The 26,059-nt window shown below is 36.3% G+C and overlaps 2 protein-coding genes across 4 annotated transcripts in view; both read left to right on the plus strand.

Moving 5' to 3' along the window:
* Positions 1 to 117: 117 nt before the first annotated feature.
* On the plus strand, positions 118 to 2,341 carry LOC113113286 (C-C chemokine receptor type 4-like). 2 transcript variants are annotated; one of them, XM_026279426.1, is made up of 2 exons: positions 118 to 262; positions 361 to 2,341. In XM_026279426.1, exon 2 carries the CDS (start codon positions 390 to 392, stop codon positions 1,449 to 1,451), a length of 1,062 nt encoding a protein of 353 aa, XP_026135211.1. In that variant the 5' UTR covers positions 118 to 262; positions 361 to 389; the 3' UTR covers positions 1,452 to 2,341. The 2 variants fall into 2 exon arrangements, with proteins under 2 accessions (XP_026135211.1, XP_026135210.1); XM_026279425.1 differs by having other exon boundaries at positions 119 to 262; positions 358 to 2,341.
* Positions 2,342 to 7,096: 4,755 nt separating this feature from the next.
* The window catches only part of LOC113113270 (E3 ubiquitin-protein ligase HECW1-like), a 42,645-nt gene continuing 23,682 nt past the window's right edge, over positions 7,097 to 26,059 (plus strand). For both annotated transcript variants that reach the window (XM_026279415.1, XM_026279420.1), the window contains exons 1-8: positions 7,097 to 7,335; positions 16,046 to 16,376; positions 17,635 to 17,742; positions 19,246 to 19,340; positions 21,002 to 21,077; positions 22,044 to 22,213; positions 24,846 to 24,988; positions 25,119 to 25,219. In XM_026279415.1, coding sequence (XP_026135200.1) covers positions 7,291 to 7,335; positions 16,046 to 16,376; positions 17,635 to 17,742; positions 19,246 to 19,340; positions 21,002 to 21,077; positions 22,044 to 22,213; positions 24,846 to 24,988; positions 25,119 to 25,219 — 1,069 coding nt within the window. In that variant the 5' untranslated portion in view covers positions 7,097 to 7,290. The remainder of the gene's footprint in view (positions 7,336 to 16,045; positions 16,377 to 17,634; positions 17,743 to 19,245; positions 19,341 to 21,001; positions 21,078 to 22,043; positions 22,214 to 24,845; positions 24,989 to 25,118; positions 25,220 to 26,059) is intronic.

Genomic DNA, 26,059 nt, shown 5'->3' on the forward strand with positions numbered 1-26,059 from the left:
ATTTTACTTCAAGTTGTCCTAAAAAAAAACAATAAATTTTTATTAACAATTTACAATGTATCCCATGATATTTTGTAAACATTGGCCAAAAAACAATGAAGTCGTGGTGGTTTCACGTCGAGCTGACGAGGTGATTTAATTGCTCTTCACAGTTCCTCGTTTCAGGACGTATGCTGAGTTTTTCTTGGTAAGCCACAACGTGGTTGCATCAGTTCTGCCAGGGCTGCTCAGAGTTTCATAAGCTCCTCTATCAAAGGCATTGGTGAGTGAAGCCAATATCTGATGCTCAGAATGAACCTCAGTCCAAATGTATATTAAGTGTGTTGTGTGTTTATTTTTTGTTTGATTTTATTGCAGCAGAAAACGGACTTCAGCAAACAGACACACCAATGGCTGAAAATGATGATTACTTGGAACGTTTTTTTATGAATGACAATTACACAGGAAATGAAGATAATGTAGTACATGAAGAGGTTTATTTATGCAAGAAAAGTGATGTGATCCAGTTCGGAGCAACAATTCTCCCAACCTTCTACTACATTATCTTCTTGCTGAGCTTGGTTGGAAATGGACTGGTGCTGTGCATCATCTACAAATATGAGAAGCTCAGCACGGTCACCAACATATTCTTGCTCAACCTCGTCATTTCGGACCTCATCTTTGCCTCCAGCCTCCCTTTCTGGGCAGTCTACCACAAATCTGAATGGATCTTTGGCAGAGGCCTTTGCAAATTGGTGGGAAGTTGTTATTCCATCGGCTTCAACAGCTCCATCCTTTTCCTCACTCTGATGACCTTTGACCGGTACCTTGCAGTCGTCCACGCCATCACAGCCGCCCGGAAAAGGAGGTCGTTGTATGCGTTCGTGTCGTCCACCGTCGTCTGGGTGCTAAGTATATTGGCTAGTATAAAGGATGTAGTTTTTCATGATGTGATGAAAATTGAAAACAGTTTGCTGTGTGAAATGACTGGTTACAACCAGAGTTTCCTCACAAAATGGGAGCTGACTGGTTATTATCAGCAGTTTTTCCTTTTCTTCTTGGTGCCTCTGTTCATCGTCCTGTACTGCTACATCCACATAACCATCAAGATCTTGTCCACTCGCATGTCGGAGAAGTGCAGGGCGGTCAAACTCATCTTTGTCATCATCTTCACCTTCTTCATCTGCTGGACGCCTTACAACGTGGTCATCCTGTTGAAAGCCATCAAGACATCCTTTGGAAACCCCAACGATTGCTCAAACGTCCTCGACTATGCGATGTATATAACACGAAACTTTGCCTACCTGTACTGCTGCATCAGCCCTGTCTTCTACACTTTTTTGGGAAAGAAGTTTCAAAGCCATTTTCTGAAGCTTTTGTCCAAGCATATACCGTGTCTGAAAATCAATGCTGCCTTTCTGTCAACGACAAGCAAAACCACATCAATCAGGAGCCCGAACACTGACTACTGAGCATTTACGTGACTGTGGTTTGTATGCATGAAAAGTGATTTGACGAGAAATTTGTTGTTAGGAGGACACAGTATTACCGACATAAAAGAAAGAAAAAAAAAACTAACTGAGCATAATTGAGCATATGTTCAATAATTTTCTAATTCAGTGCATGTAATGAATAGTCTATGTCTAAAGAGGTCCATCAATTTCATCTCTCTCTCTCTCTCTCTCTCTCTCTCTATATATATATATTAGAATGCATATTAATCAATAGTTTATGTCTAATGTTTTCCATCAGTTTTACCAATTTGAGCAAGTGCATTGATGATGTGTTATATTGTACTGTCCATTTGATGTATATATGTAAATATTAATTACACATATCCCTTTGATTATATCAAAACCAGAAAAAAAGATTAAAGTAAAATAGAAAAAAATTGCTTGTGTGATGAAAGATTGTGATTGCAACATACGTCTATGTATTGTGTAACCCTCCGAATCTATAGGTTCCTTTTCAACATAACTATTAAATCTCGCATAACCTGTGTAATATTCTGTTTCGTGTCAAATATATTTTTGTAAAGACTTCTAGAAGTAGGTCGAATTTTTGTTTTATTTTTAGAGTTATTCATTTCTGATGTATTCTGATTAAAAAAATTAGTGACAGGAAGCTCTCTGATATCATCTTTCCTCTCCTTTTGATGCCCTGTTGTTTGCACAGTATGAATCTCACACATTTGAAACTTTAAATGTCTCTGAAATGAGTAAACTTCCTGTCTTGTCAACACCTGAATACATCCTGTTCATCAGACCATTATGAGTCATTAGATCTTTATTTTCAGCATTAACTCATTCTCTGCATTGTGTTCTTTTGGTTCTGTAAAAGATCACATTTTTATGAGCGACAATAAATCATTCTTAATAATTTGTTTGGATTTGGTTGTTTTCTTTTAAAGCAGGGGTGAAATGCTCGTTTTCACTCAATATCCTGTTAATCTTGAGTACCTAAAGCACTGGTCTCAAACTCAATTCCTGGAGGGCCACAGCTCTGCAGAGTTTAGCTTCAACCAGCTCCAAATCACACCTGCTTGGAAGTTTCTAGTAATCCTGAAGACCTTGATTAGCTGGATCAGGTGTGTTTTTATTAGGGTTGGAGCAAAACTGTGCAGAGCTGTGGCCCTCCAGGAATTGAGTTTGAGACCAATGACCTAAAGAGTAGTACTGCATCCCTCATAACTCCAAAAAGTCTTTAGTTTTATTATATTCATAAGAGAAAGATAGTCTGTACCGATTTTTCCCGGAAAAACACGACCGACTGGAGGCGTGACGTGTGGGCGGAGCTAAAGAATCGCGAGCGCGAGTAGGCTTTTGCGTTGAGAGCGTTTGGAAGCTGACATTACCGTGAGTAAAAAAAAACATCATCCATAACAAACCATGGCTAACAGTCAGATTCAGCTGTTTATTTATGATCCAGAATCAGATCCCGAGGCTGAAACTGAACGAGAGCAGCAGCAGCAACGACTCGCTCCGAGCGGGGCTCGAACCCTGGTCTCCGGCATGGGAGGCGGACGCACTAACAAGGAGGCAGAGATATTTGAAGCAGTTTTACTCACCGCCTGCAGTTCCAACACACGATCGTGACCCTTTTTCGTTGGGATTGCATCATCCTTAAGAAATAAACGATACGCAAATCCGGGGTCAAACTGGGCCTTGTTTGTAAAACAAGCATTTTCGAAATGCAGGGAACAAACAAAAACACTTGCACAACTCCGTTGATGCTCTGTAAAAATAAACTCCATCCACTGGTCCCTTAATGCTGTTTTTTCTTTTGTAATCTGTGCAGGGTTGTCTTGCCCTGGCAACCAAAAACACACTTCTTTTGTGACATTTCGCGACGCTCTCGCTCTGATCAGTGAAGTCTGTTGTGCTCTCAGTGCTCTGCTATACTGGAGCGCGCTCTCTTCCGGCAGAAGTGCCTTAGGACCCATATAAGGAAATTCCGCTCCATCTAACGTCACACAGAGCCATACTCGAAAAAAACCTTCCGAAACTTGTGAAAAAACCTGAAACGTACAACTTAATTTTTGAAACTTTGTCCATGTTTAGCATGGGAATCCAACTCTTTAACAGTGTAAAAAACTCAGTATCCATGAAATAGCATTTCACCCCCCTTTTAAGATACAAGCATTTTTATTATCATTATTATTATTATTATTATTATTATTATATGTTTTGCTATCTTTCCATTGCATCATACTAAGTAACCATCTTTAAGTGCTTTGTATTTGACACTTTTCTTCATTATACTGTTGGTATTTCTATGCCTGTTAGCAGATTGTATGAGCTTTACTATTTGCAATCCTATCAGCAGTCAACACTTGGCTAATTTGCTCATGGTTAATACAATATTTAAGACAAAATATCATTTTGACTGCTTTAACTATACAATGAATAAATAACGACAGGCCATTGAATTCTTAGAAAATAATGCACACCCGAGGTGGTGATGCAGGTGATATATTTGAAGGCATTCGTCTGATTTTTGTATTCAAAACGTAATTTTAGTAAAAGAGGCTTAAGCCGTTGATAGCAGACTAATGCAGCTAATAACATTGCGTGTGTGTGTGTTAGAGAGAAAAAAAGTGTGTGTGTGTCTGCATCTCTTAAAAGTGATTGGCAGCAGAGCAGTGTCTTTAGTAATAGTGAAACTAGAGAAGAGAAGGAAATCTTTAGAAAGAACATAATAAAACTTCATTTTGTGGCAAGAACATGGGAATTATCAGTCATTTTTTATCCTATTTATTTCTATATTTATTCATTTATTTGATCAGTGTCATTGTTGGTTGTTGGTTTGTTTGCCTTTTTTAGGCTGTAAGGACCTTTGAAATAACTTAGATCATTTGGTGAAGGGATATAGACATGTAATGCAGTCAAGACCTGCCTGGAAGTATGTTCGCCGTGCGTTTCCTTGAAAATAATTGCACACCTTAGAACGTTTGTCAGACAATCAGATTCAAGCATTCATCGTTCTCGTAATCCAGTTAGTTACTGTCTGGGAAAAATGCACATGCATCAGATCTCGCCTAATAATAATGTTGCAGAATACTGCAAAATAGTTTCAAAGAAAAATTGCAAATAGCCTGTTACAGGGCCATTTGATTCTGATTCTTCTTTTTTCAGAACTTATTCCAATTTCTGGGTCTAGAATCGACAGAATTCATTCTGAGAATTGAATCTTCATTGTTAAATACCACGACTGAGGTACACTTGAGCAAGGCACCGAACTTGCTCCCTGACTGCTGCAGCATAAATGGCTGCCCACTGCTCCGGGTGTGTGTTCATGGTTTGTGTGTGTGTTAACTGCTGTGTGTGTGCACTTTGGTTGGGTTTACAGTTGTAAACACAATGGCTTTCTTCTTTCATGAGGGTGTTTCTTTTGAGGATGGCGTCAGGTCATCTTTGTTTATAGGCGGAACGTTAAAGAACGCAACTCACATGTCTTGCAGAAATCCTGTAGAATTCAACCAATCTGATTAGAACTTCAACACTGCTGAATTGTTTCCACTTTTGTGTCCCATATGCATCAGACTTTCAGCCAATGGTCCGTGGGCGTGACAACCCCTAAACCTACTGTCACTATGACGTCAGCCAATCAGGTATGATGGTGTAAAAACACCCTGAACTCCCATTACTTTCCAGCAGAGACCTACATGTCTGAGGCTGAGACTTAGGCTTAGATAAAGGGGTTTGAGTTACTAATAATTTAACCTGGTAAAAATATATATATATAATAAAATAAATAAAATAAAATAATTTAATGTTATCTGTGCTATATTTAATATGCAACAGCAATGTCAACTTTTATAAACATCCATTTGTTTGTTAACTTTTAAATGCATGCAGAATATATGAGAGTTTTCTGCATGAAGACTTTTTATTTGTGGAATTTCATAGAATAGTCCAGAAGTATGAGATTTGGGATGCACCTACCTTCATACTCACAAATACTCCTGTCATTTCATTAAAGTCTAAAATCAGAACATTATGCCTCCTTTATCAGCTAAACGTACACATGCATATTTGTGTTTATTTATAAACTTTAAATAAATTTATAATCTCGTTCTAAATTCATATGATAATCTCTTCTAAAGTCATAGGGTGAATTGCCCTAAAGTAGCACACTGCCTAATATGGGACACCTAAGGTCTGTTCGTAGATTCATAAATACATGAATGCCAGTGAAACTATGGGTTAGCCAAAGCTGTGGAATTATGTCAATCACATGACCCCTCGGATATCCAGTCATATTTGAGGGCAGAGCAATCATCAGACAGGAAGCACATCGTGTGAAGACCACCCAAAGATTATTGACATAGAGTTTGGACAAATCTAATATCAAAGGAGTATTAATTAATTTTAAACAAGACATTCGTGCTACTTGCTGGTCTAATTTGCTTATAAAATGTTTGTCCATCAAAATATAGTATAACTTTGTATGCATAAACTATATATATATATATATATATATATATATATATATATATACATATGTGTGTGTCCTAGTGTCCCTTTTTTGGAAATGTGGTTTTGAAAAGTGGCACAGTATGATTAGCCTAATGTGGGACATTACTTTAGTCAGTCAGAAATGTGTGGTAGGGCATTCGAGACAATCATGGTTATATATATATATTTTATATATTATGCAATATTAAAATGCTGCTATTGCAGATGTTTAAGGTCATGGGAATATTTTCTTGTGGTATGGTTTGAAGACTCTTTGTGGTTCTTGTGTGTGCGTGTGTGTGTGTGTACCTGGTATCCTGTGCTATGAGGACTAGATGTCCCCACAGGTATGGTAATACCAGTACATTTTGACCATGGTCTGGACAGTTTTCGGTCCCTATATGAAACAAGCATGAAGAATGAAGTGTTTTATAAAATCGCAAATGTTTTTAAAATAGCAGAAAGTTTTGTGTGAGGGGTAGGTTCAGGTATTGCAAGATTTAATATTTTGCCTGCAAAAAGACCTAACCTACGCCTGTTGTTAAGGAAAATTAACAAGAGAACAGTCAAGAAATTCTGACTGTGCATTTAACTCTTTTCTATCTAAATAATAATATAGACCTTTAATAATAGTTGCTTAATGTCCTCATAATAAATTCATCAATGCATCAAATTGTATTATTTGTCTGATGATGTTCAGTTATCCATGTTTCAACCACCAAAAGCTTTTTACTCAGACGATTTGCACTAAGAGCACTAATATGTCTATAATTAATTTGTTGAATGTGTTATCTGTATTTTCTCTTTTGATTTGATTAGAACACATCCTGTTTTTTTTTTTTTTGTTTTTTTTTATGTAGGCCTACTGAGTGCGATTTAATAGTTTGGCTAAACATCGCAATATTTCACAAAATTCTGAAATGGAAAAAAATCCCACTTTATGGCAATTCACCCTAAATTTTTTGGATTTTACGAGTTAACTGCATTAAAAATCATTTTCTGTCATGAAACACTTGTTTATTGGTTTATTAACAGCGTCAAGCCTAACAATCCTTTCATCCAATCATATCCAGTCATCATAGGGCCGACCAATCAGCAGCCAGTCGACATCCAGACATCCAGTCAAATTCCAGATAATGCACGTACGTGCGCGGGTGGGTTGAATGACGTAGCCCCGGTCATAACTGGAGGAAAAGAAAACACAGAAAACAATCTGACGGAGCGTTTCCATTGGTTGAAGGCTCCTGGTACTCAGGAAAGAGGATGTAGCATCTCCTGCGGTCGCTTAGCAAACAGGGCAAATGTGAGGAAAGGGCGGCTGTTTTCGGGTAAATATGGGACGGATAACGGCCACATGAATGACAAGGTGATGATTCACCGGCAGGTGATACTGACCCAGGTGAGTGTGTGTGTGTGTGTGTAATGTACCGCTAACCAGGCGTGATTTGCGATGTCTGCAGGGAGAAGCAGAGGATGACAGTACGGTAACAGTCACCAGGCTTCAGCAGTGTAGCGCGCTGTCAAATACTGCTGTTTTAAATGCTGCTTTGTTTCATTTTGCCTAGTGTTATTCAGATGATGTTCAGCATCAGTCGCGGCCTCGCGCGTCTTTGTGTGGTGCGTGCGCGTGCGTTTACGTGCGCGTGCGTGTGTATTTGGCCCAGATGATCATCCTCATCCTCATTTCTGAATCCTAAACTCGATACAGCAACACTACACCTAAAGCCATAAACAATATGTATTCTTTACAAGTGACGTGTATGTTGTGTAATATGTATGTATGTATGTGTGTGTGTGTGTGTGTGTGTGTGTGTGGTGTGTGTACATACTCATACTCACACACATGTGTATATATATTTATTTATGTGTGTATATATTTGGGTCTTATATATATGGGTCTTCCGAATAGATGGCACATTAACTATAGCAACAACTTGGCCTTGTTTAGCATCATTTAGTAACAGGGACACTAAAATCTGGAATTAAAATGGGTAAAAATTACTTTCAAATTATTATTAGCCCTTTTGAGAATTATTAATCAGAGAATTAACAATTTTTTTATAATAAATAATAAAAGTCCAACTTTCTGAGGTTCATTAAATAAATCACAAATGACCCACACAGCATCTTAAAGCTGACAATATACATTTACATTTATTCATTTAGCTGACGCCTTTATCCAAAGCGACTTACAATTGCTATATATGTCAGAGGTCGCACAACTCTGGGGCAACTAGTGGTTAAGTGTCTTGCTCAGGGACACATTGGTGTCAACCAGTGGATTCGAACCCAGGTCTCTCCGACCAATGGCATGCATCTTATCCAGTGCGCCAACACCACCCCAATATACGCATAAACTCATACTAAAATGTCTACAACTAAGCTCCATCCTACTGTATGTGGATGCAAATTAAGGTGAGATAAGCTCAGACAGTCATAGATCGATAATCATTTTAGATTTTGTAACTGTTCATGGCTGTATGCTAATATAGTCACTTTAAAATCTGATGAAAATATTTACATTAGAAAATAACAAGCCATTTTTTGTCTTCAAGTAACAAATGAAACTCAGCAGAAACGTTTTTGCCACATGAAATTTAATATAAACAAGCGAATAACATATAAACGGATGATAAGCTGCTTGTCTGTGTTTAGTTGGGGACATTTGTTCATTACTCAGGAGTCAGGGGTCGTTAAGAGCGGGAATCATTCAGGCAAAGAGAAGAGATTAGGCAGATTAGTATTGATTCACCTGAGACCAGCAGTCTATTGATTTGCTATAAAATCAGCATCAACAGACAGAAAAGCTTCAGAAGAAAAAAAGGCCTTGTTCCTTTCCAGACAGAAGTGCTTCCTGTTGAACGAGCTTCACATGATGACATGGACATTATTGAGTGAACTGACTTCATAAGTTTTTATTGCTTGACAAATCTCTCAATGAAACATGCCGGATAATCACTGGCTATATTAAAGCTACTCCCACACCCTTCCTACATGCCTTTGCCGGAATATCACCTCCAGATATGAGAAGAACCGTTATCAGCAATGAGGAACGGACCACTGCAGAGACAGATGACCGGCATCTGCTCTTCTCCCACCAAAAGCCAATAAAGCATCTTCCGTCCAGGAAAAGCTTTATGGATACCACACAAGCCATAAGCACATCCAAGAAAGCCTTTATTGAAACTCTTAGGCATGATAGATGGAACGCCTTTTGTGTGGGGGCAAGATCTTGGGAAGCCAGAGGAATCATCCCCTTTTGAACAATCAACCATGGCCTACCAATGCTGCATGGGGTCTTTCACCAACCAGCAAGTGCGAGTTGGGTAGCAAGCAAAACATGCAACACCTCATGCAGTGCAGCTTAGCACTGCAATACTCAGATCATGACCTAGCAGAGCCCAGCTACCACACCATCCGTTGGATTACACACCGGAAAGATGTAATATAAGAAGAGGAAGATACGTTTTTATTTTACTGTAAATGTGTTCCCAGAGCACGCCTGCTCATATCTGATTTTACGATTATGTAATTTTATAATACAATATTCCATTAGTATGTTTTATAGATTAAAAATAAGGGAACACTTTATAAAAAAATGTATTTAAAGTTAACATGAACTAACTATAAAAAATGATTTATTTATTTTCCTTTTCTTCTTCTTCTTTTTTTTTTTTTTTTTTACATGTATTTAAAAGATCAATTAAATCTAAAGTCAAGTTTTTAGGCATACATGCAGATTTGAATAACTGCATTTACATTTATGCATTTAACAAACACTATATATACAGTAGACAATGCGGTAAACAGTGCAAGTAACATCCTGTTATTATTTGCAAAACTGCATTTACATTTACAGTATACATATAGCAGATTCTTTTGTACAGTAGAGAACATAAGCAATATGTCACAAAACGAGCAATATTCATATACAAGCAATGCCAGGTCTCTCATGGTAATCAAACTGCGAGGTTCAAAAATACTAGCATGGTAGTTATAAATGCAAGATGTTTGCATGTTTACTGCCATGTTCTGTGCCATGCTAGACTATGTTCTATGCCATAGAGGAGATTATATACTTCTTTCCAACAGACTTGTGGCTTGATCTCTGTATTTTGGAGTGAAATATCCTGCTCCCATAGGCCTGCGTGCTCCGTTATGTAAGTGCATTAAACTTCTCTGGTTTCATTTTGGCCGGCGAGCCTGATGCAGCTCGAGCTAATGCATCTCATCCTGTGCTAGACACAGACACACACAGTGGTATTTAATGGAGTCTGTCCCCAGGGCCTTAATGATAATAATTAATTTAGCTGTGTCAGTGTGATTGCAAGGTGCATTGTGAGAGCTTCCTTTCATCTTGTAAACACAAATGAGCCCAGTGGAAGATTCAATTTGTTTGCGCGAGTCACAACGATTCAGTTAGCGTTGGAATTTGCATTCCAACTATTTTCTGTCAAGAGAATGGAGTAAAGCATTTAAATCATTTCAAAAATTGCTATCTGCCCCTTCATTAACTTTAAATCTCATTAAGTGCCAATATTGAAGTACAGTAGAAAAAAATTAACTTTAAGACTGTTTTCACACAAAATTTGGAAGAAATGGCACATAACTCACTAGATTAAAAAGAACTGAAATAGTAATTGATTGTGAAACTTCAATAATCTGTTTTATTTGCAACTTACTTAGGGACAATTTATGGTCACTTTAGACTTTTTGTCATGGCACTGGAGTTCTAAATTTGACATTAGTGTTCAAAAGTTTGGGGTCGCTAGAGAAAGTCTCTTATGTTCACCAAGGCGGCATTTATTTGATCAAAAATACAGTGAAATCTTGTAAAATGATTACATTCTAAATAAATGATTTCAAGTATAATTCATTTCTGTGATGCAAAGCTGAATTTTCAGCATCATTGCTCCAGTCATCAGCATCACATGATCCTTCAGAAATCATACTAATATGCTGATTTGATGCTTAAGAAGTATTTCTTATTAACTATAGAATCTAATACATTTTTTGATGACTAGAAAGTTAAAAAGAACAGTATTCATTTAAAACTATTAACATCTTTTGTAACATTATACATTACTTTACTATCACTCTTGATCAATGTAATGAGTTGTAATGTATTTGCTTCTTTAGAAAATAACTTGCTGACCACAAACTTTTGAATAGTAGTTATGCCATACAGTAAATTCTGCTATTCAAATCTTCCATAACAGCAAACAGATGTTTATTTTGGTCCCTCAGGGATTTTATTCGTCAGTAAACAGTAAATAGAAGTCAAGAAACCATATTGATAGCACAGGAACAGAAAGAGGAAATGCCAGATTTGAGTTTGTGGCACCTGGACAAGCTCAGTGTATCAGAACACAGAACACACAGGTTATATTTGACTGAAATGTATTGCTTTGGTGCAGCCTGAAGTCTCGTTTTACTCTCATTCAGTTTCCTGCTCTGAACTTTAGCCTCTTTTCAGCATTATCTGTCCTACAGGTTTGCCAGATTGCCCAGTTGAACCGAGGAAGCAGAAGCGGCTGATGATTGTGTGTAATATCGGATTTGCTCCATGTCCTTTGTGTGGGTTTAGTCTTGTCTACAGTACATCTTTTGAGGTTTTACAAGGGCTTCACGTCCATGTTGTGTGAGTTTTGTTTCACTGGAGGCTTCATGCAAACCGGGATAGTGAGGAGGAGGTAGTGATGCTATGATTCAGATTGATTCGGCAACTTCACACCAGGGTTGTAAGATTAAAAACCGATTTAGTTGCTTGTCCTATTGTGCAACAAACATTACAGGTCATTGTGTAACATTAAAAGATGCCATCTGCACTTTTGCTCCTGTTGATTTTGTTCTTGATATTTTTGTTTTAATGGCATATTTTTTTGTGGAAAGTAATAAAAAGACCCAAGAAACCTGACACATCACTTATTATGTTACATTTATATAGTTATTGAATTACTCTGGTATACAGTATAAACTCACCACACGTACATTTTTTTTGCCAAAGATATATTTTATTTTAAACTTTATATCTTTTGTCATTTTTCATCCATTTTTCATGGAAGCTGGCATGATTTTAATTCACAATTCAGATATTTTAACTATTTTAAATTCTAACACCCATGTCCTACATCTTCCGCTGGAACACCACTCTCTCATGAACGTGTGTACAACAGTTAGTGAAAGATAGAGATTACAGTTTTAAATATGGATATTTTTCTTACAGTCGACCAATATAGCGCCAAGGCCGACATATCAGCTGATATTTGGCATTTTTCAAATATCGGCATCAGTAGATAAGTTTTCTGCTTGGCCGATGTGTTTGAAATTGCCAGCCAGACTTTTATTTTGACGGCGCTGAGAGCGGCAGCGCCAGAGTGCACACAGTAATCACACTCTCTCTCTTGTTCGTCGTCGTTAACAGTTCTGTCTAATGCATATAAAGCCTAGAAGTCTGTCTAATAATCAGGTAGAATGGTTAAACAAAGTAATTAATGTATACAGAAAGTATTATAACAGTTACTTTTATATTAGGCCTATTTGTAATAGAAGGCAAACATTGTAATATTTTCTTGTTTCCCGTCAGCATTAAGGAACTATGCATTCATATAATTTAAACAAATTTTTGTATGACTAATGAACATTTAATTTCACAAACCTTGCAAACTCAGTCGATGATGAGATCTTGTGAAGTGTCTATCCAGCATGATCGTGTGTTCTCCGTGGGATGGTCAGGCCGTCTGAATCGAATGCTTTAAACTTTAGACTTGTGATTTCAAATTATGCTGCACTTTATGCATTTGCACACTGTCATATTCATGTCATTTTGAAATGAGGGTTACCCTGTTTGTTTTAGTTTCCCTGATTTCAAATTTCTTAAATATTAATAATAATAATAAAAAAAATTTTATATTGGCTTTATATCACCTATCACCCCCCCCCCCCACACACACACACACTTTCCAAAAGACACATTGCTTCGAAATCTCTGCCATTATCTTCACTGCCACTATATAGCTTGGCAGAGCCAGGATATTTTTATATAATATTGAAAGTCATATACACCATGGGTGGCTTGACTGCACTGAAAACCACAAGACCCAGTTTGATTTCTACATAGATTTTGGCATCCCACAGAGCCTTGGCCTGTGGTTAACTCTGCATATGCATCTGCGAGTGTCTCACCACGTCTGCTCGACTGCCTCTTTCTCTAGTGCAGTGGTTCCCAACCTTTTTCAACTCGCGGCCCACACAACCAAACACATATGTTTGCGCGGCCCACTTCAAAAAAATTAACTGACCCAGCTATTGTTGGGTTAATAACTTAGTACTCAGAAGCTAGATTTTAAACTATATGTATTGAATAAACTAGGGCTGTGCGATATGGACAAAAAAAAAAAATCGCTTTTACAGTCATAAATGCTTTCAGGATTAATTTGAAACATATTTCCAAAAGAAAACCAATCAGAGCTTTATCAAAAAGTTGTAACATCTCTAGAACAGACATAAGTCAAAATTATCACTATAGTGAAGATGTAAAAAAATGTATAGACTTGTGGCAAAATAAATAAATAAAAAAAAAATCCTGTATACAGGGACTTTTTTTTCTTTTTTGCCATGCATTGTTCATAGAGCTCATTAATTGTAGCGGTGCCTCAGGTGTTTGCAGTGTGTATACAGTATGTGTATGCGGTCAGCAGTGAGAGCGCATAAATATAACGCGAAAGCACATTAAAATAATGCACGAGTGCGAATCTCTCTGTTCGCAGCAGATTTCCTTTGCTCTGTCACAAAACCGGTCGTGCTTGCTCAGATACACGCTGCTTTGCGAGGAGAGAGTGTGCACACTTAAAACGTGTCTCCTCTCACTTAAACTGCGTCCTGTTCACTAACAAATTCACTCTATGCTCATGTGTTAGACATTAATTATTTTCGCACGTTTATATTTCTAGCCTTTTACCGCAGTGAGAACGCTCTGATCCGTCAACATTGGCTCAGAAAAAAGGCGCATCACAGACCGTGTGTGAACCTGGAGTTAGGCATATGCGCACGCTCAAATCGTGATTTTAGGACGTTTTCTTTTAATCGCACAGCCATAGAATGGACTGGAAATGAACAGAAAATAATTGGAGGCCAACCTGCAATACCACCGCGGACCACAGGTTGAAAACCACTGCTCTAGTGACATGCAGTCTTTAGAAAATGCATGTTAGTGTGAGCAGAGACAGAGGAAGTCAATGACAACTATTGGCTGTAAATCATTTTTATTATTATTTGACTTCTATTTCAAATGAATGTTGTTTTTTTGAACTTTCAAATAATTCTAATAAAAATGACCAATGTTTCTTGACCTGCTGATCAGCATATTAGAGTGATTTCTGAAGGATCATGTGACACTGAAGACTGCAGTAATGATGCTGAAAATTTGAAATCACACGAATTAACTATATTTAAAATTTTGTTAAAATAGAAAGTAGTTTTTTGAAATTGTAATAATATTTCACAATATAACTGTATTTTTTTAATTAAATAAATTCAGTTGTAGTAAGCATAAGAGACTCCATGCAAAAAAACGTGAAGAAGAGCAGTCTTCTCTGATTGGCCAGCTGACCCAGTGCATTGTTGTTGGAAATGTAATGGCCCTTTCTATAATCACCAGCTCCATCTTTCAAAATAAATGTAAAGACCATCAGTTCAAGCTTGAAAGGGGAACAGAGTCGTGTGACAGACACAGCGCTGAAGCTCATATGTTTGTAGAACACAAGCCACAGACAGTTAAGCCTTCTTACTCCACTTTGTGACACCTGTGCGCGCACACACACACACACACACACACACAGATGCAACGCGCAGATACTATTGGCAAAACTCCACATTTGAACATTCAATAGCAAATACTTAAACTAATAACAAAACATATTTACAGTCGCTGATTCAGAAGCGCTAGATTTTCATAGAAATCAGAATAACCTCCTTTCCTAAGTTCACCAAACGGTCGCCCATAAAATGCGTTGCTTTTCTGTTCTAAGTAATCTTAAAGATTCCTAAATGCATCTACTTTCAGAAGGCCAAATAAAGTGCTTTTGCTTTCACCTAGATACACACACATCTCCCTGACATGACTGCTTCAACACTAACTGCGGTTACTGAAACCACATTCTTTCTGTGAGAACACATTTGGTCGACTTTACACAAATATTTCCACATAGTGACATAGAGATATTGGGGTGTGTTTAAATGAGGTGTTTTAGGGGCGTGGCAGAGTCTTAACTTTGATGAAGAAGATCTCTTTTGATTTGAGACTTTAGTCAGATGCAACTTTACAGATTTTCTTTATGCACCAAGAGCTTGTAACACTCCAAAGAGAAAGGAAAAAATGTGATTAATTAGTGACAGCTTATATCTTAGGGCCATTTAGTTTTGTTATTAGTGTTGTCCAGTGCCATTTTCATGTTATGGGTTATGAAATTGAACAACTTACATTATATTCGGTATTTTAAAATGAATTAGTCACTATTTAAATTTTCTTTTTTTAGTAAGTTCTGGAGTAATAAAATGATTTGTTTCAGTTTAGCTTCCGATTATATCGTTTTATTTAATTTTTAGTTCAGTTAACAAAAATGTTTACATTGATTTAAGATTAATTTCATTTTGTTAGTTTGATTAATGATAATGATACTCATGCAGTCAAAATTCATTCTATACATTGCCATTCTCTTGTGTTCAAATCATACTTATTCAGCATGCATCCAATTTTTACATCTTAAAATCGAAAACTAGACGCTCAATACACAGTTGAAGTAGATGTCACTTCTTGCATTATAAAACATCCCCCTCAGTCTCCTGTAGATAACATTTAGCGTCTCAGGTATTGCTTTCTCTCTCCTCAAACTTGTCCTGACTTGCCTCACTCCCAGCAATTTTGTCTTTTTCTGATCTGACCATGAAAAGTCTGCATTTACCATTGCATCTGAACCCCCCAGGACGTGATTGTTCTTTTGATGTCTTGCATGGTTGGATTTGCACACCATATGCTCTAAAATCATTTGCTCATAGTAATAGGAGGATTCATCATGTTTAACTCTTTCCTCTTGTTTTTTTCCCCTCAGAACTTGTATCAGAACAGGTTTCTGGGGCTTGCAGCTATGGCCTCTTCATCTCGTGCATCTCAGGGCAGGCGGCGATGTAAGGACCCGATTCGGCACAGTTTCAACCCTGAGCAGTTCACCAATGTGGACTTCCAGAACGGTGTACCTGAGGAGCTGGCGGTGGCCGTGCTGCGCTCCACCAGTGACACTGACCTCGTGACCTCTCACTGCCGCTCCACCCTCACCGTCAGCACCTCCAGCTACACCATCGGCCAGACGCAGGACATCACCCTCAGCTGGGACATCAAGGAGGAAGTGGATGCGGGCGACTGGATTGGCATGTACCTCATTGGTGAGCATTCTTCAGAACAGTTTATTTGGTTTCTTGCTTTTTTTTAGAGCACAAGTACGTAGATGATTTTCTACTGTGCATTTAATTAGTAACAAAAATGGTAACACTTTGAATAGGTAACACCTATTACTTGCTTATTAGCATGCATATTACTAGATTATTAGCCATGTATTAGTGCTAATTAAGAACATATTAATGCCTTATTCTACTTGATCTTATTCTACATCCCTAATCTTACCCAATACCCAAACTTAACAAATACCTTACTAACTATTAATAAGCAGCAAATAAAGAATTTATTGAGAGAAATGTCTTAGTTAATAGTTAACAAGTCTTACCTATTCTAAAGTATTACCACAAAAATGATAGAATTTAAAACATCATAAGATTTTAAGCCAGTTTCCGCCTCATTAAAGTTAAAAAGGTCATTGCAATTTCATATCTTAGTATTGCCACATTATTTCTCATAATCGCGACTCTGTTTCTCAGAATTTGTGTCTTAGAATTGCTACATTATTACACATTATGTGTCTTCATTTCCATATAATTTCAGCTCTCATGTTGCAATTACCTAATAATAAACTTCCACTTTACAGACTGAACTTGATGTTTCTGATTTTTAAAGGAGCATGTGATGCTAAAGGTTGGCATAATGATGCTGAATATTAAGCTTTGCATCACAGGAATAAAATTACATTTGACAATATATTACAATATAAAATGTGATTTTGACTAGTAATAATATTTCACACTATCTTCACAATGTATTTTGATGAAATAATGGCATAAGATGAGCATAAGAGACTTTTTTCAAAAACATTTTAAAAAAATCATAATTTTGACTGGCAGTGTAAATTGTTTACAAAGAATGAAATTCGGTGTAAAAAATAATTTTCATTAAACATAAAAATCATGATATTTGCATTGTATTTCAGATTGACGGAGAAAATAAACTGTCTAGAGCAGCTCCACAAAAATAGTAGCAGGCTGTCCACATCAACTGAAGGCAACACTCTTCACTGTAGACAGCTCTGTGGATTACACTAGAAGCAGTATACTGTAGATGGATCACGTGTGTCTGGTGTTCTAAAGGTTCTCAGATGCTTTCTGGCTTTAATTTGAGCCTTAAAGAGTATGTGTCTTTTACAGTTACAAAAAGCTTTTTATTTTAAAACTATCATGAATGAATAACCAAAGATGTTATTCTCTGTATGCCATAAAGAATAAGATAAGATGAATTCTCTTCTCGTTCTCTTAGATGAGGTTCTGTCAGAGAACTTTCTGGACTACAAAAACCGAGGTGTGAACGGCGCCCACAAAGGTCAGATCACCTGGAAGATCGAGACCAGCTCCTATTTTGTAGAACGTATGTGCACTTTTTGCAAACCATGCTTATTAAATGATGCGGTATTATAGATGCTCTTTTCCCACACACAGGATGCCATTAGTGCTTTGTTCTTGGCTGCATGCATTTTATGGCTGCTATGGTAACATGCAGAAACACGAAGGCAAACCACTTCCATGCTAACAATTTCAGATGGTGTTTCAGATAAGAAGCGTGAAGGGAAATTCAGGTGTGACATTCTACTAGCACGCAAAACATTTCTCATGATAAGAAGCCTATGTGCTTGTATTAATATAAAGCTGTTTGGAGGTTATTTCAGGCTTTGCTGTCTTTGCTTGACAGTCCAGAAAGCACTCCAGGCCATATGGCACATATGCTGCTGCTTTTTTGTCATGTATTGTTGGCACTTTTACTTTTACGGATACTAGAGAGAAAAGGCATCCCAATGGCCGTGGGCCAGTGGACAGAGCCCACCTCTTTGATATTATGATGACTACATACAGACTCAAAGTCACATCGCCTACTAGAGCAGCATGGCTAAATCACTTTCTTTTACTGTGTTCTGTACTATCCCAGTATCACAGTGCATGTTAAATCTTTTTTTCTTCCTAGATTTCTGTGATGTGTTGCTAGCTTCGGTGTTAATAAAGATCTGTTTTTAGACAGAGATAAAGCAGGGCTCTGTGAAATCCATTTAAATTCTGTTTTAATATTTCTGGATTAAATTTGAAGTCTGCAATGAAGACCTTTTGCAGACTTTTTGCAGTTTAATGATCAAAGACACCAGTTTTATTAATTTTACAGCTTTAATCCCAAACTTCAATGACATTTCCGCATTATACAGTAAATTTATAAATGCATTTTCAACATTATGGAAATCATATGATCCCCCAGTAATATTATTTATTAAAGGATTTGTAACTAGGTCAGATAGAATATTTCCAGATTGATTAGTATTTTTGTTTAGATTGATCTACTTCATTCTAATTACCCAGATGTCATATGAGGAATTTCTTTGAATGTCCTGTAAATGTAATTTAATTTAAAATTAATATTACATATGATTTTTAATATTATAAATGCCATTATTTTTCAAATAGCAAGCACGGTTTCTTCTATCACAACACTTTTGTCCTTGGGTTAATGTTTCCTATTCCTGTTAAAGAGGAAGTTGGGGTGGGATGTAGGCAGGGGCCCCTTTTTAAAAAAATTGATACAATGACCACATTCAACTATTTTTACCATGAGCAAAACCAGTCCCGACCATTTCACAGACACTTCCTTCTCAACTGTCTGATGGTTGGGTGCTTGAAATAAAGTACAAGAGAAACTCAATGTTTGCTATTTCTAGTCGGTGACAGCTGTTGTAATTTATAGGGTTGAGATGTTTACATTGTCAGTATTTTATTAGTCCCACCATGTAAATATGGATGATTTATGCATATCTGAAAGAAAGATTTGAATATTTAAAATCTGCATAAAGTTTCTTGCTGTGATCTTTTTCTGTGCTTGGCTCTTTTTCAGCGGAGACTAAGATCTGTTTTAAATATTATCATGGAGTGAGTGGAGCCCTGCGGGCCACAACGCCTTGTGTGACCGTGAAAAACCCCTCCGCACCGGTGAGCCAAAGAAAGAAACTTTGTCTGTGTTTTTTATTTTGTGTCATGATTAAAATGCATTTAGATGAGCAGTGGTGAGGAACACACAGATCAATCATGTAGAAAGTGTACATTACTGCTGCTTCATGCTGCTTTTTTATCTTTCGTCACGTTTTATCAAGAGTTTCTCAAGAGCAGAACAGTCTGTGCCTTCTGTTTCTCAGAGGATTAATCAGTTCATGGCTTAATACAGACCTACCTCCAGAGCCACAGAGTCAGCCAAACTCTATTTTTGTTTCTTACAAGTAAAATGCACCAATTCTAAGACACAAGCATTTAAGGTGAACTTAAAGTGTTAGTTTACCTAAAAAAGAAAATTCTGTCATCATTTACTCGTCCTCATGTCATTCCAAATCCATAAGACTTCAAACACAAATTAAAATATTTTTAATAACACCTGAGAGGTTTCTGCCACAGTGAAAGTTCAGGTAACCAAAACTTAGTCGCCCCAAATGGGAATAAAAATGTTGAATCCCACTTCACTTGAAAGTCTTGTGAACAGATATAATCTCTTTATATAATGAGCAGATTTAATTAAAACTTTTGTTCACATATAAACACACATACAAATATCATGGCACACTGGAACAAACTTCATTGTTTAGATGTAAATAAAAGCCTAAATTAAATCTGTTCATCATTTACAGTCATCATAAACCACGTCAGTCATATGGTTTCATTTTACAATGACTTTATGACATTTTTGCATCTTCAAGGTTGTGGTTACTTAGACTTTCAGTGGAGAGACAGAAATCTCTAAGGTTTCATAAAAAATATCTTCAAAGTTTAACCAAAGTCTTTCGGGTTTGGAACAACATGGGGGTGAGTAAATGACATCATTTTCCTTTGTGGGTGAAATTTTAAGATTTTATTTCCACTCGTGAAAGGAAAAAAAAATACTTACTCTATAGCAAATTAGTTTTCACCATGTTTATTCATTTTTAATTTTCATTAAACATTTAATGTTTTTGATCATTCATTTTCTAAACACTCCACTTAATCATCCTTGATATCTTCATATCTTGTTCTGTCCAACCCAGTGTCAGCAATACAAAATGACAATGTTATTGTTTTGGTGGAAACTGAGAGATTGTCTCATTTATGATGTTGTGATGCATACAACAACAACACGCAATAAAAAAACGTAGGGGAAGAACTATTCTGTTGTAGTTTTTGATCAGATATTGCTACTGATACTATGTGAACGCGTGTAACAGAACCAATGAAATCAAACACATTTGTGAAAAATGTGTTATTAAAAAAAAGTTATTTTTATGCAAAAGATTGATATTAAGTAAAGATCATGTTCCATGAAGATATTTTGTAAATTTCCTACCGTAAATATATCAATACTTAATTTTTGATTAGTAATATGCATTGCTAAGTGATTCAACTAGACAACTTTAAAGGTGATTTTCTTAATATTTCGATTTTTTGGCACCCTCAGATTCCAGATTTTCAAACAGTTGTATCTCTGCCAAATATTGTCCTATCATAACAAACCATTTATCAATGGAAATATTATTTATTCAGCTTTTAGCAATTTAATTCAGCAATTTAAAACTTAATTTTGCTGGTTTTGTTGTCCAGGGTCACATTTACACTGATCTTTCTGCTATCAGGTGTTTAAGCTGGTGGCCACAGATGACGTTCCTCAGGGTCAAAGTAGCAGAAGACTCCTCAGTTTCTCTCTTTCAGGTGTGTGTTGTGTAAAAATTGGCATGACCACTAAATCATTAAGCTGTATCAATATTTAAAGGGCTTCCATATTTAGTGTCTCCAGAGGATTTCATGATTGATTCACTGCTTTCAGTCTGCTTTGCTGTAAACAAATATAGGAACATATTTACCTCAATTACTTATATCTTTCCTTACAAAAAAACAACTTCGCCAAGGGGCTTCTTCTTTGCAATTTAGAGATTTTAAGATGCTAATTTGGCCTCCAACATATAATAGTAAAATGAAATATGTTCTATTCTATTATATAATATTATATATTTTCTGTTTTCTTCATTTCCCGTATTTTTCTATTTTATTCCGTTCAGCTCTCTCTCAAGTTTTTATTTATTTTTTTGCTACATGCAATTGTGTTCTTTCTGTTCTGTTTTTTGTTATATTTTGGAATGTTCGTTTCAGTTTTGTTATATTATGTTTTTGTTTTATTCTGTTCTGCTTTTGTAAATTTTTTAATTCTGTTTTATTTTGGTATGTTAATTTTTGATAAGTTTATTTTGTTCTTTTCTTTTCTGTTTTGTTTATTTTGTTCTATTCGGTTTTGGACTGTTTAGTTTATTTTGTTTTATTCTGTTTTATTTATTTGTATTCTTTTCTGTTTTGTTTATTTTGTTTTATTTATTTGTATTCTTTTCTGTTTTGTTTTATTCTGTTTTATTTATTTGTATTCTTTTCTGTTTTGTTTTATTCTGTTTTATTTTGCTCTGTTTATTTTGTTCTGTACTGTTCAATACTGTTTTGTAAATTTTTTCTGTTCTGTTTTCTTTTATACAGTTTTTTATGTATATATTCTCTTCTGTTACATTCTGTTATATTGTATTCTGCTAAATCCCCTACTTTATATCCTGGTCTTTGTCTCTCTGTGCTGTTTCTTCTAATTCAGTTATGCTCTGTTGTAATTAATTTCCTTTTTTTTGATGTTGTGTTCAGATTTCCAAGCCACCGGTCTGAAGAAAGGCATGTTCTTCAACCCCGACCCCTACCTGAAGATTGCCATCCACCCTGGCAAGCACAGCATCTTCCCTGCCCTTCCTCACCACGGCCAGGAGAAGAGATCAGGCATCGTCTGCAATACCATTAATCCCGTTTGGCAGAGGGAGGTACGGGAAACACACAACCACACACACACACTAGATTAAACATGCTCATATAAAAATTCTCATAAAAGAATATCTGGTCCCAGTCTTATTTATTCACAGACATTTAACCCAACGCTGCCCTTCTGTGCTTCTGTCCACATGGAGTTTGTCTTGTAAATCTTTTATTGTGCAAATAAATTTGATGCGTCACTGCAGATACACAAACACAGCTCACTGTTCTGTTGACTGACGGATAGAATTTAATTCGAATCTTATTCTATTCTTTTCATTTAAGTGCATGTCATGAAGGGCTCCAAACAAAAAAATGTTTATGTCTCATCTTTTCTTGACTTTTAATCCATTTTGTAGATGACCTGGGAACTAAGGTTCACTTAAAGTGGGAACTAAATGTCTTTTCCAACTTGAAATATACAGTCACAAAGAAATGTTCATTATCTCTACCAATATCATGGACCATAAAATGTATGGATAATGCATCACTTGGCCACTGAGTGTTTTTTTGGGCTCCTCCTCAATGCATCCTATAAATGTTGTCATACACTCTTAAAGGGTTAGTTCACCCAAAAAAGAAAATTATGTCATTAATGACTCACCCTCATGTCGTTCCAAACCTGTGAGACCTCCGTTCATCTTCGGATCACAGTTTAAGATATTTTAGATTTAGTCCGAGAGCTCTCAGTCCCTCCATTGAAGCTGTGTGTACGGTCTACTGTCCATGTCCAGAAAGGGAAGAAAAACATCATCAAAGTAGTCCATGTGACACATCACTGCAGTGACGCTGCTGACGTGTTATCTTTGTTATTGGGCGCACCAGAAAACACGTCAGCAGCGTCGTACGTCAACTGTCACAGCAGTCGCATTCGCAACAGACACGGAAGAGAAGACAATGCTGAATAAAGTCGTAATTTTTTTTTTTTTGGACCAAAATGTATTTTCAATGCTTTAACAAATTCTAACGGACCCTCTGATGTCACATGGACTACTTTGATGATGTCTGCGGTTCTGTTAGATCCCATTGATAAGGATGGAAGGAAAATGAGGATATGAGCTAGAACGCTTCTAGGACACCTTAAGTTCATGACAGGCCTTCAGCCTTGACTTTCCATTCATCACCATCCTCTGACTTAGAATGGTTCTTTCTCATTACCTAACTTCAGCCAACCTCTGGAGCCCCAAAGTGCATCAGTACTCTTGTTTCAATCAGGCAAGACATGCAAAAAACAAACTTAGTCTTATTAATTGGAACATTTAAGAATCATTTGCACCTTTTACAAAGGTGTGTTTGAACTAAGAAACTGATGTTTCCTTCAGGCTGTAGATCTGCTGAGTATCTGATTGTACCATAGCTTCATGTTTTTATTTCTCTATTCTTAACTGCTTAAGCTTTAGCTTTTCCTATGCCCACTGTATGCATGTGTGTGTGTGTGTGTGTGTGTGTGTGTGTGTGTGTTAGACTAGTTTAAGTGTTTATGTAGTTAATAAAGTCTTCCTTGTATCACACTTGAGGTTGTTCATTGTTTGCTCATAACTGGAGTCCCTAATCATGCAGATTTTTCCTACATGCTCTGAGTAATATTGTACAGTAAGAAAGTTATTTTCTTTAACCAGGAAATTAACGTTCTTAGAATTGACAGGAAATCATTCTAGTATGATGATTTGCTGCTCAAGAAACATTGATTATTATCAATGTTGAAAAAAGTTGTGCCGCTTAATGTGCTTGTGGAAACCACAACCACAATTATTTTTTCAGGATACGAAAGTGGAAAAGAACAGCTCTTAATTGAAATAAAATCTCTTGTAACATTATAAATGTCTTTCCTGTCACTTTTAATCATTTTACAACATCCTTGCTGAATTAAAGCATTCATTTATTTCAGAAAAACCTTACTGACCTCAGATTTCTGAACAGTAGTAGTATACACAGTTAGTATGAATTATTTGCTGCTTTCTCAAAAGTACTTGATCTTTAAATTAACTGCAGTCGTTAAATGGATTCAGAATCAGAAACATTAATTACTATACGATTCCCATCACTACATTTTATTGGTGCAGATGAGATCAAAATCAATGAGATTTGATAGGATTGTTTTCATGTTTTAAGGGGCTGTATCTGGCTGATATGGTCTTCCTCTAAGTGCTTTTATTAGATTAGAGAAGAGTAGAGGAGATCACCTTACAGCGGAAATGAAGACATGGAGAATGAATGATGGAAGGCAGGTTTGATTTGAAGGGACACATTTGGTTAGTGCAGTATCTTTTATAGATCATGAAAATTAAACTTCAGAACTACATTATTATAGGTTAAATTACATGAACCTAAAATCTTGATGTTGAAGAAAACAAAAAGGTCAGTCAACAAGCTAAGCATCATCTACCATGCCAATTATCAATAGACTTTGTGATAATTTTATCTTTTTGTTTTAGTTCTTGACTTTTGTTAAATGACAGTTACCCTGAGCAGTGTCTTTTACACCAGCAAAATCCAACACTGATGAAGAGCGACACTGCATGTGCAATGTGTATTTGCTTGATACCAACATGGTTTTTATTTGCTTATTTCACTTTAGGTTATGAGTTTTGTTTTTAATGATTGCTATATCTCCCTCCTTGTCTTTGTATTTCCTTCTCGTAGCGCTTTAATTTTGTGTCTCTGCCCACGGATGTATTGGAGATCGAGGTGAAGGACAAGTTTGCCAAAAGCCGACCGATCATAAAGCGTTTCTTGGGAAAGCTGTCCACGCCGGTGCAAAGATTACTGGAGAAACATGCTATCGGGTATGTGCTTAAATAATAAACAGACTAACCTTAGACAAAATTAGGCTGTTTTGTGTCATATTGAAATACATGTTGTTTTGCTAATGAGTGAAATGTTAATTGAGGTGTTTGCTCATGTTTTTTGTCATAGTGATCGAGTGGTCAGCTACACTCTGGGTCGACGGCTTCCAACAGAGCAAGTCAGTGGACAGCTGCAGTTCAGGTTTGAGATTACATCCTCCATCCACCCAGGTAAATCCAGCTCTTTAATCAACCTGTTATTGAATATAATATTTCATTAACATGTTCATTTCTGGTGTAGAACTAGACAATAATGACGGACTGATCTGGAAAGTTCAGCTGTTGATAATAATTTTTGTGTTGTGGCTTTTATCATATCAATTATCTTAATTGATCTAATCATATGATTAGTTGATTGATATTCAAATTAGTTGGCATTCAGTTAGTTATCAAAGGCATCACTATGACAGGTTTCTTCAAAACCTTACATACTATAGTTTGTCAGGTAACTTGATTAATGTCTCAAATGGCTTGTTAAGGAGAGATGTGCTGTTTGTGACCTCACACATAAACTCCATCTCATCCAATCCTGTCCTATTTCTCGTTGTCCTTATAAAAATACACTACCATTCAAAAGTTTGGGGTTGTAATAGAGAAGTCTCTTATGCTAACAAAGACTGCATTTATTTGATTAAAAAATACAGTAAAAACTGTAATATTGAGAAATATTATTAAACGTAAAAAAAGTTTGCTGTATCATTACTCCAGTCATCAGTGTCATATGATCTTTCTAAGTTGATTTCCTGCTCAAGAAACATTTTTTATTATTATCAATGCTTAATATTTTTGTGGAAAAATTTTTTTAGGATTATTTGATGCACATAACGTGTGTTTATTTGAAATAGAAATATTTTATAACATTATTAATTCATACTTTTGATCAATTTAATGCATCCTTGCTGAATAACAATATTAATTACTGACTTTAAACTTTTGAATAGTGGTGTAATTCATTATAATAAACCACCATATTATTTCTTCTACTACTAGTCTAATCCAGCCACTTATGAT

The sequence above is a fragment of the Carassius auratus genome, chromosome 2, assembly GCF_003368295.1.
Source record: "Carassius auratus strain Wakin chromosome 2, ASM336829v1, whole genome shotgun sequence".
NCBI lineage: Eukaryota > Metazoa > Chordata > Actinopteri > Cypriniformes > Cyprinidae > Carassius > Carassius auratus.

What these genes read in the sequence shown, in the direction of transcription:
- LOC113113286 (XM_026279426.1), top strand. Translation starts at nt 390, where the DNA reads ATGGCTGAAAATGATGATTACTTGGAACGTTTTTTTATGAATGACAAT.